Source organism: Ylistrum balloti, unplaced genomic scaffold (genome assembly GCF_031769215.1).
Source record: "Ylistrum balloti isolate Yb309-2 unplaced genomic scaffold, AGI_CSIRO_Ybal_v1 Utg370736, whole genome shotgun sequence".
Lineage (NCBI taxonomy): Eukaryota > Metazoa > Mollusca > Bivalvia > Pectinida > Pectinidae > Ylistrum > Ylistrum balloti.
The window spans coordinates 71,168-88,600 of record NW_026782434.1 but is presented as its reverse complement, the minus strand read 5'-3'; the positions used below and the strand labels follow the sequence as shown (position 1 = coordinate 88,600).

The 17,433-nt window shown below is 34.0% G+C and overlaps 1 protein-coding gene and 1 pseudogene across 1 annotated transcript; both read right to left on the bottom strand.

The window, feature by feature from the left end:
- Positions 1-42: 42 nt before the first annotated feature.
- LOC132557888 (multiple epidermal growth factor-like domains protein 10) lies at positions 43-4,714 on the bottom strand (the record flags this gene model as incomplete). Its single annotated transcript, XM_060222413.1, has 7 exons — positions 4,624-4,714; positions 3,709-3,843; positions 3,082-3,216; positions 2,182-2,310; positions 1,809-1,943; positions 813-947; positions 43-151 (listed from the first exon to the last, which is right to left on the bottom strand). Coding segments are annotated over exons 1-7 (869 nt in total), but the record flags the coding sequence as incomplete, so codon positions are not given.
- A 6,972-nt stretch (positions 4,715-11,686) lies between these two features.
- LOC132557887 (uncharacterized) lies at positions 11,687-17,419 on the bottom strand (annotated as a pseudogene).
- Positions 17,420-17,433: the final 14 nt, after the last annotated feature.

Sequence of the window (17,433 nt, the reverse complement as noted above, 5' to 3'; positions counted from 1 at the left end):
CCTAAACAGCAAATACAGACATGAAAATGCGGAGAAATTTACCTGCAAGCGCACCACAGAATTAATACGATAATTGCCACGAGGACCACCGCGGCCAGGAACCCAAGGCCAGCAACCAGGGCTGGATAGTCAAGCAGGGAAAAGGCACTCACTAGGAAAGAGATGTTTATATGTTAATATTATCGTTGGCAATACCTCGGTGTTCGTTTACGTAAGAAATATAACATGCCTTTATAGAATTTGGTGACAAAGTCGACTCTGAGTGGGGAAAGCTCACAATAAGTCATTACAATTGGTTTTCCATGGAAATATACTGTAATGAAAACAGCATCAATTTTTTTGTCTGATGAAGGTGACCGTGTAGTTATTGAAACTGCACTCAAATCTACTGGTTTTGTTGAACTTCTACTGAATTGACATTTCCAACCCGATGAAAATATTCCTAAACAACAAAAGATGTTAAAAGAATTGCAGACAACTGATCTGGTGTTCTCAGGTAATAAATTGTGATCACTTGGCATTGAATGGTTGTCCAAAGCTCTTCAAAGTTTCAATCGAGTCATGCGATAAATATTTTGTCTTTACCCTATGTAGAACAATCACCTGTGTCACACCTGGTGCCCTCCTAGCAATTGTTGCCCCCCCCCACACACACACCCTCATACACACAGAATCTGTCACTTTGTATAACATTCACCTATATCACACCTGGTGCCCTTCCAGCGACTTTGTATATCACTTACCTGTGTCACATCTTGTGCCCTCCCAGCCACTGTTACACACATACACCTGTCACTTTGTATACCTCTTACCTGCGTCACACCTAGTGCCTTCCCAGCCACTGTTACACACACATACACCTGTCGTTTTGTCACAAAGAGATGTCTGACCAGCTGCACAATCACAAATCCCTACACAGTTTGTCCCAAAGGTGTTGCCTGAACATTCTGTAAAATGATAAAAGATCAATATTTTACATATCAAGATTGTTATTTATCCAGCAAATGCTTCAAATCTCAAGTAACTATTGACATCAAACTTGAAAAAAAAACATATCTTTTTGTGTTCCATTTAATGGTATTTGTATTGGGTAGAGTACTGAGAGAATTCTATCTAATAGACTCGTTTCAGGTTTAGAATTAGATTCAGTAGAGCCAAACAATGAAGAATCATTCAGCTGTTTCATCTTTTCAGAATTTGTCATTGAAGCTAGAGGCCTTAAGTACAAGGAGTCAACCGAAAAAATTCAAAAATTGTCAAAGAGGTTTCGGTAGCACATCCTTCTATTGTAATGAGGAATGTAGAGGTATATATGATACCAATTATAGTAAAAAATAGAAGGAAAAATTGAAATACTAACATCATCTTACTTATATTTTGCTTAATGCTAAAAATGCTCTCTTTCTAAAGACAGGGAAGTGTGCATGCTTGTTTTGTATTATTTATAATTGTCTCACCAGTATTACACGTGTCACCAACATAGCCTGGTTTACACGTACATACACCCGTCACGTGATTGCACGCTTGGTAAGCGTTTGACGGACAGGAACACGATTGTGAACACTGATAACCGTATTTCAAAGACTCACACACTGGAAATAAAGGACGAAAATTCTATCATTGATTTTTCTCTATGAAATATTATATCTTCTTTGTGTTAGGTATGGTAATCACATTTGAAATATTTTATTCCGCGCTCGCTAAATCAACAGAAGTACATTTATATTTTTAAAAAGTCGAATAATTGATTCCAAAAATGACTGGAGACTTTATTACATGCAAAAGGGAATGAAAATGAAAAATCTTACCTGTTGTACAAAGAGGCTGACTGTATCCCGCAGAACATGTACAATATCCAGTCACGTGATCACAGGAAATAGAATTGTTAGCATGACAGGCGCATTTAGATGCACATCCGGGTCCGTAAAAACCAGTATTACACGCTATAAAAGAAAGACATAGATACATTGAAGCAATATCACAACGCTACTTCTCAGAGACACAATGATGAGATTAACTTGATTGTTTACAAGGAGGAAGGATATATTTCTAGAACGTCAAAATGACCAGACGTAAGACTACCGATATCTCGAATGCTAAGCATGTAAATACTGTGTTCATTACTGTAATACTGAGTCAACACATCAATATGTACATTATAAATTGTGTAAAGATATTTACCCTGAGAGCAGTTTGTTCCATTATATCCAGGTTTACATGAACACGTCCCATTGTAGTGACACGTGTCGGTGTTATTTCTGTCGCACGAGCAATTTGTACATTCTTGCCCGTAAGTCCAAAGTGGGCAAGCTGCGTAGAGAAGTAAAACATTTGTTATGCATTTTTATGTTAGTCCGATAGCTTGTGATTGGTTAAAGTGATCCTTGATGCGATATTATAAATGTTACCAATATATGCTCCGTAATGCACCCCTTTTTAGTCACTACATAGTGTGTTTTTGTGATGTTAGAATAAAGAAAATTATTCCACATAATTTCAAATATTAATTGGAGATGAGAGAATTAAGTTTCGGACGTAAATTCATACAAAATGCTGAGTATGAGATGTTACATTCCAGTCTATAAAAATTGAAACTTTCAGCATCTGTTTCGGTGAACTGGATGACGTAATAAGTTCATCTTAGAAATGTCAAATAACATTACAGTAAAATCAATAATTTTCGTGGAAAATTTATTTCATTATGTTATCGGGTCCTATACTTCAATGAATCATAGTGCTAGTGGATTTTTGTATATTTTTGGAAAACCGCTAAATTTTAGACCCACGAAAATTTTATTTTCAGTAAGTGCATTAAAAAGCAATGAATAACTAAAACATCTAAAAAAGAAAAACGATGTTAATATCTTCACAAGATTGAGATACCGTACCTTCATATTTTGATAAAGATGCTAATGACGGTTCCATCAAATGTAATGACAATGTCTGTTTGGTTTTAGTCTGTTATATTTAAACAAGATAGAGAAAGACAGCTGGAGTAACTGACTATAGTATCCTTACGATTTTGTGGTAAGGGTAACGAATCTGAATTTAAACAAATGAATTTACTATAAATGTACTTACTCTCATTGCAAGTCGCTCCTGTATAATTTGTTGCACATGTGCATGTCCCATCCACATTGTTACACGTGAGAGTGTTATTAGGATCACACAGACAAGTTTGTCCACAGCTCGCGCCAAAGGTGTTATTAGAACAAGCTGCAAACCATTCAATATATATTTAACAACTTCATAAAACACACACAAGTGAACACCACCTTTCAATATCAATTATGAAATAGAAACAGAAGACAAAACGTAAAAATATAACTGCATCATGTAGCTTTTTTCTTCCATCCAGGACATTGATCCGCAAAAAACAGCAGAGAGAGAAATGGGTTGTTTTTTTTTTCAAAATGCACAATTACACCTGTTTCGTCCTTTTAGGACTTGGCAGACATGTCAGTAGCCTTAACTGTGAAAGCGTAAGAGGCGGCTGAGGGAAATCAGAATTGGTTGAAATAAATGTGTAATGAAATCGGATGTGAAGGTGAACTGAAACCTAAATTTCCATAATGAATCTTTTCAAAAATGGATGTCAGATTTGACTAAATTATGCTATTATCAAAATGATTTTAAACTTGGCATTCAGTGATTACAACATGTAAGCTCCAAGGATTGTACAGAAGAAAAGTCACCAAGCATACGTACCAGTTTCACAGTTAAGCCCAATATAACCAGGCTTACAGGTACAGGTACCATTAATGTTGTTACAGGACACAGCATTAGCCTGTACACATGTACAATCACTTCCACAACCAGCCCCGTATTTCCAGGCGCTACATGCTGAAAACGAAACATATCAAAAACTTAACTAAAACATGATGGTACCACAGTGATACAATTGACGATATATTTTTACAGTGGTCGTAATGATCTCACTGGAAAACGCTTACTCTTCTGGAACATTCATGAGTGTCCATGTTAATCCAAATTTCTATCATATTTACCATAGTTTTGATAATTTTGAGTTTCCGTGGTCATATTGTTATTTTCTTTATTTGCTTTTTGCATAATATAAAGCAATTGATATATTAGATACAGAATTAATGTATACCATATTCATTTAGTAGGACATAACTGTCAGAAACAACCTATCGCGCCTACGTTTATGTGGAATCCTTACATCGGAAGATCAATTGTTTATACAAAATTTCCCCAAGTGTACCTTTCAAAAACATAATTAAACACAGCTTAGCAATAGTATGAACTGAATTGCATCATATTCATAGAGCCAATCCGTTCGTCTAAGACAATGGTGATAAATGAAAATCACATTTGGCAGGGAACAAATAACACAATATAGAAGGTGAGATACAATTAGGCCCAGGATTGAATTAGGAAATAGTTAATGTTGTCATTATATTCTTCACAACAAGGATTAGATTCTTATTCTGCTGTATTTAGCCACAACACAATGCACTACGAAACTAACGAAATAATGGTCGTAATATAACTCCTTGTCGGGGCATTGTTGTAAAAGCATCACGTCTTACATATCCTTGGAAGTGCATCACATTGTTTATACAATTGAATTTCGCCGTCAAAATCGTCTAAATTGTGTACCTTGGGCTGGCGTCCTTTTCACAAAAACATAATTAGTGTGGCGACACACTGCTGTGTAACGGAAACGGATAGCAATAGTATCTCTTTGCATACCGTACCCCTCTAGTAATTATTGACAGCAATCTAACAGCACAGCGCTACATCAACGAGGTCTTATTTCCTGCTGTTGTTCCATTCTTTGCTGGACACCCAAACGTAGCGTTATTACAATAGGACAATGCACGACCACATACCGCTCGTATCACTACAGACTACCTTCAACATCAGAACAAACCCTTCCGGGCCTGATAAATGAAAAGGGCTCACCCCATTTGAAATCGCTCTTCAGGAAGAACAAAATAAAAATTCAATATAGAAGGTGGCCAGATATTGAACGTGGTAATTTTGATTTTGGCCATTAGTCACCGGAAATTGATGTAGTGCTGATTGCATTGAGTGAATTTTGTTAATGACATAATCAACTTTTAGGTATATTATTAAATATTGTATTCAAAACTATAACTGGTCAATTTTGACAGTAATTTAAAGGTGTTGCGTTTTCATTAACGCCGAGTATATTTTGAATGTATATCGAAATTGCCGGTCTTTGTTGATAACAAGTACACGTATGTTGAAACTAAATGTCTTCAGTAAGGCAGCAATAATTCGACGCATAAAAATACCTTATATTATCAATGTAAAGAAGAATGTTACTTACAACTTGCACAAGTAACGCCACTAAACCCGATATTACACTGACAAGTATACCCAGTAGATTGGCCGCAAGATTCCGTGTGGGTAGAATCACATAGATTACATATGGTATTTGGAGGTATCGTCGGATCACAATTTACTATGCAAACTATAAAACGCAAGAAAATCACGTGAGGATCAATAGGTTATTTAGATGTATTTAACCAATTGGCTACTCATTCAACTCTTAAGGAGTGGATATCTTCAAAACGTAAGATCTTCAAATTTTAAATCAATCAATCAATCAAGTATTTTCACAAAAGGATTTACAATTTGCTTTCGACGCACTAATTCTAATATTTTTGATTAACTAGCATTGCAATTGTTCAAATTGATAAAATCTTATATCATCACTGAAGAGATATGCATTTCACTCTTATAACAGAATATTTTGTGAATTATTGTATCATACCCGTGAAATACATATGATAATAGACTGGAAACTATTAAACATCCTCTATATACAAAGCTTCAGTAATAAGTAACAATGCAACGACACAGTGTATAAATTTTAAATCACAGATAACTATTCTAAATACATCTAATTATACATACCTATTCCACCATCTATTATTTGTGCGGGAGCTGAAACAATAATTTGTTAACTTTAGAATCAATATCACTTAGTACTACTACAGGATATATTATCCGAATAACTGCTAGTTCAGATAATATTTAAATCAGTTGATATTTTGCTAAGAAGTGTTTTTTCTCTTATTTCAAACAGAAAATAAAGTGCTGAAAGTCTGAGAATTTTAGAATTGATTTTGTTTCGTGATACTTCATTTTAATGAAGGGACAATGGAAGAAAACTATTCTATTGTCAACTCATATTTTTGTTTCTTGTAATTATAGAAATATCATATTAAAAGACAATGCATATTATTATTGTTATTAAAGTACTATACACTAAAGACTCATAACAAGCCAACCTCAAAAACATTTATTTCCTGGAATTAAGAATGTTCTTTCTTGCATAAATAAACATGCATTTGCCCACTCAACTGAATGTTCCAAATAGAGATACATTACCAATTCCAGTTAAGTTTGTCTGGGTAACTTCTCCTGAAAATAAATGAAAGTAGATAAAGATTTCGATGTAAAGACATTATCATTCTAGCAAATATGAACAAACTGTGTTTTATGAACCTTTGATCACAATAGATAAGTATATGCTATATAATTATAATTTTCATAATTGGACAAAGCAAACTAAATAACGTACGTTTTCCTAGATGTGTTATTCGTCGTTTTGAACATGTTCTCCCTCTCCATCTAGACTTACATCGGCAAGTTCCTGTCACGTGATCACAAAACAGCGAATTTTCCGGGATACAGTTACATTGTTGTTTACACGAATCACCGTAAGTCCAGTAAGAACATGCTACAAAAGATATAAGCAACATTGTAATGTATACGGTGTATTGCAAATCGATATATAACAACCTTCTGAATGGTTAATCAATGCATTGTTATATACTTTCAAAAAGCGACAACACATTGAGGGGTTGCAGAACATTAATTAACATATGTCTGAGTTGTTGTATTGAAGAGTGTATCGCCTTCAATCATTTATTGAAACAATTTGTAGTGTGAAGTAGTGAGGAGATCAAATTACTTGGCTGTTGTATCTAATAAAACCAATACTACTTATGATTCAGGCTTCTGTGGAGGGATTTCCACATTATTTTCATCGCTCTTCTAAATACTATTTTCTCTAGGTCATATTAAAAGGTTGTCATTTCTGCTTTAATGTGACGCCATTTATCTGTTGACGTCATAACTGATACTGATCCTAAAAACTAAAGGCAAGTCGGATTCACAATTATTATAATAATAACATATACAAAGAAATCCACTTACTGTATCGAGTCATTGCTGAGTACTGAGAGTAAAATGTTTGGAAAAGTGTAAAGAAGTATAAATTCAATTTCATTATTTAGTAACACGAACTTCTATGGTATTGTACATTTGTAACATATTTGCACATATATCGGATAACACATATTTACCTTCACATTTCCTTTCCTCTGCTAGCCATCGATATCCGGACGTACATTTGTATTCTTCCGCAACAGAATAATTGATGCCAGGACTTAAGTGAACACAAGATCAACAATCTTAGCTGGCTTATGATCGAATTATTGAACAGAACAGAATGAAAGTTGGCTGACTAATGAAAATGAATACACCTCAGTGCGAACGGGTGTTCTATTTACACAAACATGTTTTTTAACTATCATGTACTGAAGTTTACATATAGATGTTTGATCATACATTTCCTTGCGGCTGTTCTAGCCAATTTTATATTACACTGATAAACGCACATTTTCTTCCAGTATACCTCTGTGACTTAAATACACTGCAGACAAAACATAATCTCTAATAGTACACGCATGTATGTTTGTTCAGACAAGATTTGTGTCTCTAAACATCTAGAAATGTGATAAACAATTATATAATCAACTTATATAGAAATATCTAATTATATGTCTCTATTGTTAAACTAAAGCACAAAAACCACCGATTCATACCAATAACTGCTTCAATCTTCAATCAGTTTACAATACCTTTCTTCCTGTGTCTGTATCTCGTGACACTGAAATCCCGTTAGCAACAATAATAGTATCCAAACATCACGTAAAACAATGATAGTGGTTCCTTTTGACATTTTTGTCTCTAACAAAACGATATAAAACATTAATGTATATATGTTTTGCACATGTTGAAGTCTGTGTCGGCTATTTCCTTTCACATTGTGAGAACGCCTACTATCTATATCCTGGTTTCTAGATACATTACCATGTTTGTTCTGTTAAAGATGTCTCTGATTCTCCTCCCTGTTATCTGATATAAGCACATGGGTTTTTTCAAAGGGAATCAGTTTCCAGAGAAGACTCTGACACGGGAAGGAGAACTTCACAAATAGCCACGATCTAGTCACGATCATTGACAAAATATTCTTGATAGATTGCTTTCACGAGAGGACTTAAGTATATATATTTCATTATTTACCAATATATAATAAAAAAAACTCATCTTTCTTGAAAATATTTTAAATATTTTTAATATCGATCAATTGTAATTCAGATATCGATGTCCTAGTATTACTTGATACATTGTGGTACTGAAGTTGTCTGAGTTGTGGTTCATGTAGGCTGGTCATTTCCCTGGGTTTAACTGCGGCTCTAGGATCACAACGATGTCTCTGTAAAATGGAACTAGGGTAACTGCATTAAAAACATGAATAACATTCAGAGTGTGAATGGTATGACGTCAGATTTCATGATATAGGAGTGTTCCGCTTGACGAATCTCGTGATCAACGATGAAAAAGTATCTTGCATTTAAACCAAATAACAATAGACATAAGAAATGAACATGAATAGTAACAAAAGGGTTTATGCTGAAATATATAACTTCAAAGTCTCTTCATATGACTACTAGCATTAATATCATATACATTTTTGATACATGCTATCAGATGTCTCATCCTAATCATGTTTCATTGCTGGTGAAGAAGGTTTTACCTTCTACGTTTAGAAAAAAGTGTCAATTGATCAGTTTTGTTTTCAATTTTGTCAGGTGTAAAGTCAAAAGCTGATTACAAAATTCCGAATGACGTGTGTGACTGTGTTATGGTATTTGTGTTGCCAGTCAATACCGTCATCAAACCGTTCTTGTATACAGTTTCAGCAGTTAGAGGAAGCGACAAAGAGCACGTTGAATACCATCATTGTGTGTTATAGCCGGAGAGACTGCTGCCTGTTTCTTACTGTCAATATCAAACTACTAAAATTAAATAAGTTATAGTTATATTTTTTCTCAGTAAACCAATGGAATAATAACCCAGGATATTGGTGGTAACCTTCACAAGATCTTATGTAAGGAAGTCTCAAAATTTGGTCAATTACGAAGCATGTACAATTTAAGAATGTCTCGTCAGGTACTTCTTCATATATATCAATAATATATATCAGGAAAAAACTAACCTGTAGTTTATGTATTTTTGTTTTGTTTTCTGTTTACCTTTTGAGGAGATTGCAGCAAATCTAATAGTAAAGCATGAAGCAACTAATGATGATGGGGTACCAACAAAGAAGATGTTGTCGCTGATTGCGAAACTAAACAATCAATTTCGAGTAAGTTGAAAAGGCATATTTTTTGCACGGAAGAAAATGTATCAATATACTTACCTGAAATACAAAAGTATGAATTATTAGAAGATTGACATCATATAACAAAGCATTTTAACATGTATCCTTTTTATGCGTCATTTGTATGTAGTTGTCATTATTCTTAACTGCCTCTCGAATAATTGTCGAAACAAATTTGGTACAAAATCAAATGGAAAAAATCATTTAACTATCATATAAAAATATGGCAGGGTTATTAACGCATTTGAGTATCTAATGTGATAGGAAAATATATATGACAGAACAATACAATAATTGTATTGTTACAGCCGCAATTAAAAAAAACAAATCGAAAGAGTAATCACAGTACAACTTAATTTGAATTTATACACCTTGTAATTAATTATCCCTTATAACACAGTAACTTCAGAGTTAGCTCCCTTTTTTTGTCGTGCAAATCTACATGTATATGTTGTAGCAAAATGTAGTTGGTGATAATGCATGGGGAAAACTAAATGCAGTCAATATTTGCAATTCTTTGCAAATCATACACATTTGTTTTAATGTAACAATTAAAAAACAAATCGTCGCTACGAAAACTGAAATTGTCCTAATGATATTGTAATGATTTGCTACATAATTTACATATCTTTACCATGAAAAGTAGTTGTTATAGATCTGCTGACGCTGTATAATGTGGTGAACGTTCCATCCGATGGGTCAGGTGACTTCAAAATGGGGCAACACTTATGCCTTTGAGATATTTCATTTTCTTATTTGCTTTTGTAAATGATTAAAAGAATTCGAAACAACATGTAGGTGCTGTTGTAATACCACGTGAAGAAGTTAATATTCCCATGATAATAAGCCTGGTTTCCGATCAGAGCACTGACACATCACTGCTAATGAATGATATCCAATTCGATTACACGTACTCGGGCTATACTCTAATGTATCAATAGGTTGTTATAATTTATGACTTTATCTCTTCACTTACATATTGTTATCACTGATGGTTTTATTGCTAGATTGTGACTATTTTGCAAGTGACTTGTATAAATATTTCTTGCTGGTAAGGATGGATGTGCGCGTGAAGTACCGGAGTACACTGGTACACAGGTACACAGGTACACAGGTGACCCCATACCATTCCACGTCCGGTTGCAAAAACGAATCCCAAACATTTATACGAATGGGTTGCCGCTTACGTTGAGAATAGACTAGAAACAATACAAGTCAATGCCATTATATATCTATAGTCGAACTGAATTAAATTTCACTATGTTGATGCACATTTAATTTAAATTTCCACAACAATTGTTTTGAAAGTACTTGTTTTTTGTCCAAGAAAACTACAAAAAAATCTTACAACTAAACTTACCTATAAATTTCAGTAACACTTGTTTAATCTAAAACAGTAACTTTTAAAACAATTGTTTTTAAAATGAAAAATAAGGGGAAATCATTTTACTAGACATTCATAAGGGTAGAAGGAAGCGTAGTGATAACACCAAGTTAAAATAATACAAGTTATATTAGTTTAAAACGCTTTTAATATCGCCTTTGCATCAATACATGGTCATTTTAAAAAGAAGAAAGAAAATAAGACGGAATCACCATAATTCCATGACGGGACACCAAGAAATTGTGCTCAGCTATTTTGATGCAAATGTTATATTATACGATAAAGTGGATGAATAAATAGATGTACGTAAAATTACGCAATGGAGGAAGAAAGTGTTATATATGTAGATGATATTTATAAGTGGACCAACAGATATGGCTCGTACCTCTCATCCTGTTTTAATGAAAGATATTGTTTTCAAATACTGAGAAAAACACTTTCATTTCATTTTAAAATTCATACTGGTTTGATTTATTTTGTCCTCGTTGCCAAGCCATAACTTAAATTGTCAATTCATTATAATTTCTTGATGTGACAGTGTTTCATAGTATACTGCAGTCACATACAAAGTATTTGGGTTTTTGCTATCATGTTCTTCACTCCGATAACCAAGGGTTATAATAACATACCAAATAAAAGTGCACTGAAAACATTTCAAGTGCTTTCAGATATTTGCAGTATTTGTTTTGACGTGGTTTGTCAAATGTACTGCGTTAGACCTAAAGAAGACCTTACTTTACAAGCATGGTCTTTTTCATGAATGCTTCTCTTTAAGATTGCATGTCAGTGTGTTATTCCAAATCAGCATATGTTTCCGAGACGGCTCGTCCTCCTAAACTTTCATATGCATCCATCGTTCCCACATCAGTATTACCGTATACTGGCTGTGTTGTGGCCTTGACTGCTGGTGGTGGGGGAGGAGGAAGGGGCGTTTTTAAAGCTCGCTGATTCATTCGTGGGCTTGATGTTGCGGACTTTGAGTCGAAGTTTTGATAAGCGGTACCAGGTGTCACTGGACCAGCTTTTTTTGGATTGAAATCTTGTCCGCCTTTCGCAGCCGCAGCAGCAGTAGCAATGCCATCAGTGTAATAGTACTCGTCACCACCAGTAGGAACTTGAGGTGCCACAGGTGGACCTTGTATTGTTGACGATTTATCAAGAACATCTCGGCCATAATACACTCCATCATTATCATTCTGAAAACCTTGAACTGCGTTGGCCTTGCTTTGTGTAGCAGCTGTAGATGATGACACTGCACCTTAAAATGACAGGAAATATTATGTCTTAAGGAAAATATTTGATTTAAATTTACAACATTTACATGGATTGAGCATCTAAATGCTTTGTCTCATACCCAATCCCCACCTCCATACTTTCGTACTTTTTAATTATCTGTTTATAAATTATTCGTTGGTTTAATTTGTCATTTCCTATCGTTTTGTAAGCATATTGGATACGTGTTTTTTTCTACATAGCATTAGCGTTCGTACGTAATAAGCTCGTTAAAAAATTCTAGTATTAACGCTACTACTATCTTGTTAAAACGTGTAAGTTATCTTTTCAAAGGCGAGTTATTAGTCTTGCATCTCATTTTAACTTGTCACATGTGTAGTTATCTCGTTTTAACTTGTCACATTTGTAGTTATCTCGTTTTAACTTGTCACATTTGTAGTTATCTCATTTTAACTTGTCACATTTGTAGTTATCTCGTTTTAACTTGTCACATTTGTAGTTATCTCGTTTTAACTTGTCACATTTGTAGTTATCTCGTTTTAACTCGTCACATTTGTAGTTATCTCGTTTTAACTTGTCACATTTGTAGTTATCGCGTTTTAACTTGTCACATTTGTAGTTATCGCGTTTTAATGCATTAGTCACTTTAGCATTTTCATCGTACTTAATTCTTACCCATTGCAGGCCCATTAACATGAATGATATTAATTCTTGTACAAATTTAATTTTTAGCTATTTCGTTAAGTAATATCTTCGAATAACAATAACGATGTGGTTTAAAGTATTGACTTGTACAAAGATAAACTAAAGAAAAATTGTAGCAGATTGGAAATTTAACAACATGAACGTTAAGGTTATCAATAATAATAATATCAGTAATATCAAATAATACTCTGTAATGAGCTAGATGAACCGTTGACAGAAGTGTAACTCTTCAGGTCTTAAAGTATATTTATAATCTCTGAGGGTAGAGGGGCTAGGCCTAATAACAGGTGTCTACATTTATTGTTTCGAAATACATAATTCCACGTTAGGAGTAGACCAAGTGCAAGAATTCATTATTACTTGGAAAAACACTTTTATTTTATTTCTTCCAGAATGACAGATCAGAAACAAAATATTCAAGTTTAAACAAGGTAACTCATTCTTTTCTTAAACAAAAAGATTAACACTTTTTAACAAAATAACAATCCCGTTAAACTGAAATAAAATAACGCGTTTTAATGACTATCAGGTTAAGTATGTAAATAAGAGATATGTATACAAAAAACCATCAAGAATATGCCAACATGGCAACACAATCATTATTTAAACTCAATTTCTATTAAATTAGGGCAAAAATGATCAGGAGAAAGGTTTACATGAGGACTCCTGAAAAATGACAAGGAGAATACGTGAAGTTGTTTCGGAAGAGTAAGCGTCTTCTGCTTTATCAACGACACCTGCCATGTTAACCTTGGTCAATCCAAATAAGAAATGTCAGGTTCTCAAATGAGAACAATGTATACAATGGAACCAACAAGGAACACTAACATGCATCGAATACGTCCAGCTTCATGTCGCACAAACAAATAGAAAATTTTTCAATGGGATCATTATGGCGACCATACAACTTTCACATAATTTTCATCAACTTTCATCGTTTGAAACATTGTTTTACGAGTTTGTCAGTCGACGATTTTGGAACAGGCCCTTGAATATCGAATCAACTGTGACATGCAAATACAAGATATTGCTATCCAAAAATGGAAAATTCACAACAGGGAAATTGAAATCATCACGTTTATCACAAAAACTGATGAAAAGCTGTCCATGTTGGTTTCGTTATAGGAAAATATCGAGATAAGCAGCTGATTTAGAAGAGTTTGTCGTATCTTTGATTTCCAGTTCTTGAGGATATAAACGATGGACGTAGTCAATAGATTTCTTGTTATTTATAGACAAGACGTCATCAATATATCTGAAGGGGAAACTAAACGACTTTGTAAGGTCTTTGTGACATGTTTTAATAAGCTCTTTAATATATTCAGTCTGGTATGAAAACAAAAACAAGTCAGCCAACAGAGAGGCGCTGCTGGTTCCTATGCTAATAATGCTTTAATGAGATACATATAAACAACGATTTACGTTATATCCGTTTAATAGACTTCACACTAGAAATATTAAATATGTTTGGTGGTGGTTTGTTATACCTTCTGTGAAAACAGGTGCTACAGGACCTGCAGGCATTTCTTTCAGTTCAATGAGATCCTTCTTTCTACGGGACCGACTTTTCAACTCGTGACAGGAACATCTTAATTAAAATTCAAGAATTGTGTTAACTTACAAAGACAAATTTGTCACCGTTTGATATATTTTATAAAATTTATCATTAATTTCACGAACCTCAAGCTGTAGTGAATTTGAATGTTGATTTTTCTATTCGAGTAGAATTTATAAGATATTATGTGAAGTACACAATATTGATAAAGTAGACTTTACTTCATGTACTCTATCTAATGTTTATATAAACATGAAAAGCATGTGTTTACCTGCAAGCACACCAAAGGATAAGTGCGATGATCACCACCAAAACCAGAGCCCCCAAAAACCCTAGTCCACCAAGCAGAACCGGACGGTCAACCAGGGCAAATGCACTAGCTAGGTTTTTAAAGATATACATATAAAACGTATCATTAAAAATCTTATGGTTGTTGAAACCTACTGGTCTGTATTAAAACATTTTAAAATAAAATTTCAAAATCGATATGTAGATTTTCAAGTCCAGTGAAAAATGTATGCGTCATTTACAGGGTATGCGTTAACTGTCAGTATTAACATTTGGATTTGAGAATTAGCATGGAGGATTAGGGACCTATAACGATATTTTATACCAGTCATTCGATGTACGTTTTTTTCTATAACGTATCATGAGAGATCGTAGCATGAATAGTTGTGTCACCTACCTGTATCACAGCGGGAGCCCTCCCAGCCACTGTTGCAGACACATACACCTGTCTCTAAGTCACAGAGGGATGTTTGGTCGGACACACAGTCGCAAACGCCTATGCAATCTATTCCGAAAGTATTTCCCCCGCAAACTGTGGCACAAAGCATCTTGATTTCAGATTTTTTTATTCATTTACTTTTGAAAAGCAGGTATCAAGCAAGCTTGCTTATCACAAAGAAACCTGTACAAATAATCCAACTGGGCTTTTTACCAATATATTGAAAAGAAACAAACCAATTTGATTCAAAGCGTCCAGTTCATATTGTGGTGTAAATGCACCCGAATATCTTCGGATATATAAAAATTTCCCGAGGACATATATTGAAAGTAACTACTTGTTATCGGAAGATATCTTATTTTCGAGAATGAAATTTAGATATCAAGCATCCACGAGAACATCACATGTTATCGATCACACATATGGCAGTGTGGGTAAATTACATATTCAAAGCAAGAGTAAGACAGACTGCATTGGAAAAACAGTAGAAGCTTCATCCGTTCGGCACATGTGTTAAGATGATTTTTTCTCTGTTCTAAATTTTAGATTTTTAAGTTAAAGGTATATTTCATGACATTTTCTTGTTATTTCCTACTTATAATAGGTTATACATTACTTACTCGTGTTGCACGTGTCGCCAATATACCCTGGCCTGCAGATGCACGCACCCGTCACGTGATTACATACTGGGTAAGCGTTTGCTGGACAGGAACACGATTGTGAACACTGATCACCGTACGTGAGAGGATTGCATGCTGTAAATACAACATTATTCTTAAACACACTAAAGATATGTGTTTATTTATCTTCAATATTTTCCACACAAAAAGTTTTCTCGTTTTCTTGAAAGACAGAAAGTGATACACCTTTTTAAATTGAGATGTCCAATGATAAACTATGTTGTCCTTTGGTAATGTTTTTCTTACATAATATTATTTTAACGAAAGTTATTTCATGCGACAAAACCGACAATAATTCAACAAGTTTGAAATTATTGATATCATAAACTTTATTTCACAGAAACGATTGAATAGTGAAGACGTAACAGCTCACCATTTGAACAGTCTGGTTGTCTGTAACCGACATTACATTGACAGTATCCGGTCACGTGGTGACAGGAAATAGAATTATTTAAATGGCAAGGACATTGAGATGCACATCCAGTTCCATAATATCCGGTAGGGCACACTGGAACAAAACAAAATTCATTAAATGTTGAGTCTAGTGTAAAATTTATTTGCATTGAGATCAAGGAAACAAAGTCATTATGTCGATGTCTGGAAAAAGTTACAAGTTAAAAAAAAATGAATTTGAAAAAAATGTTTGCTTTCGTTAGTTTAAAGTCCATTTTCATAACGCATAAGTTATATGCCTTTTTTTTACTGGGAAATAAGTTTTGTTTAAAAAATAAATAAATAAAACACTTTATTGTGTCGGTCACTCTGGTTTAATCAAAGATGTGACAGTGTATTGTTTCCTATTGTATGTATTTTATCAATGACAATTGATAAAGAACATCCCATTAATGGAGAATGGGGAATTATTCCTCACGATTGTCTTATTAACTATTAAATTAATTAATTAAATTAAGACCGAGATAGATAACAGAACAAAGAAAATTTACATCCTGATTGTTATATTGTAATCTAATATCAAGACAAAACATTCTAAAATTGCACCAACTTCACATTTCGTCAGGATCATATGACATGAATGTTAAGGGTTCTAGTTTAGTGTTATGCTGTATCAGTAGATATATGCAACATCAACCGTTGATATCATACCTTCAGAACAGTTTGCTCCGGAGTATCCTGGTTTACAAATGCATGTGCCGTTGAAGTTACATGTGTCCGTGTAATTCCTGTCGCATGTGCATGTTGAGGCACATCCGTTACCATACGTCCATAGCGGACACGCTACATAGAAATGTAACACGTGTAATATATATCAATCACAATTTAAGAAAAGTTAAGTAAATCCTAATGAAATTGACTACGGCCCCATGTTTTAAGAAATATCATTATAGCAATAGACACAATTAATTACATGTTGGTAGAATGCACGATAAATAAACAATATATGTCCAAAAATAATCATGATCAAAAGATTACCCGTTTCCTCGATTAAACTCCTGACGGATTATTATTGAAATCCCGTTTAGGTAGTACTAGGAAACGATACTGAAAGGTTAAAGAAACGCAACTTCTTGAATTGTATTGATTGTACATAGCCTTATAAAAAGTAAGAGGAATATTAGGGCACCTTACCTGATCCAAAAATGAATGTTAAAACCCCGTCATCCATGACAAATTACTTAC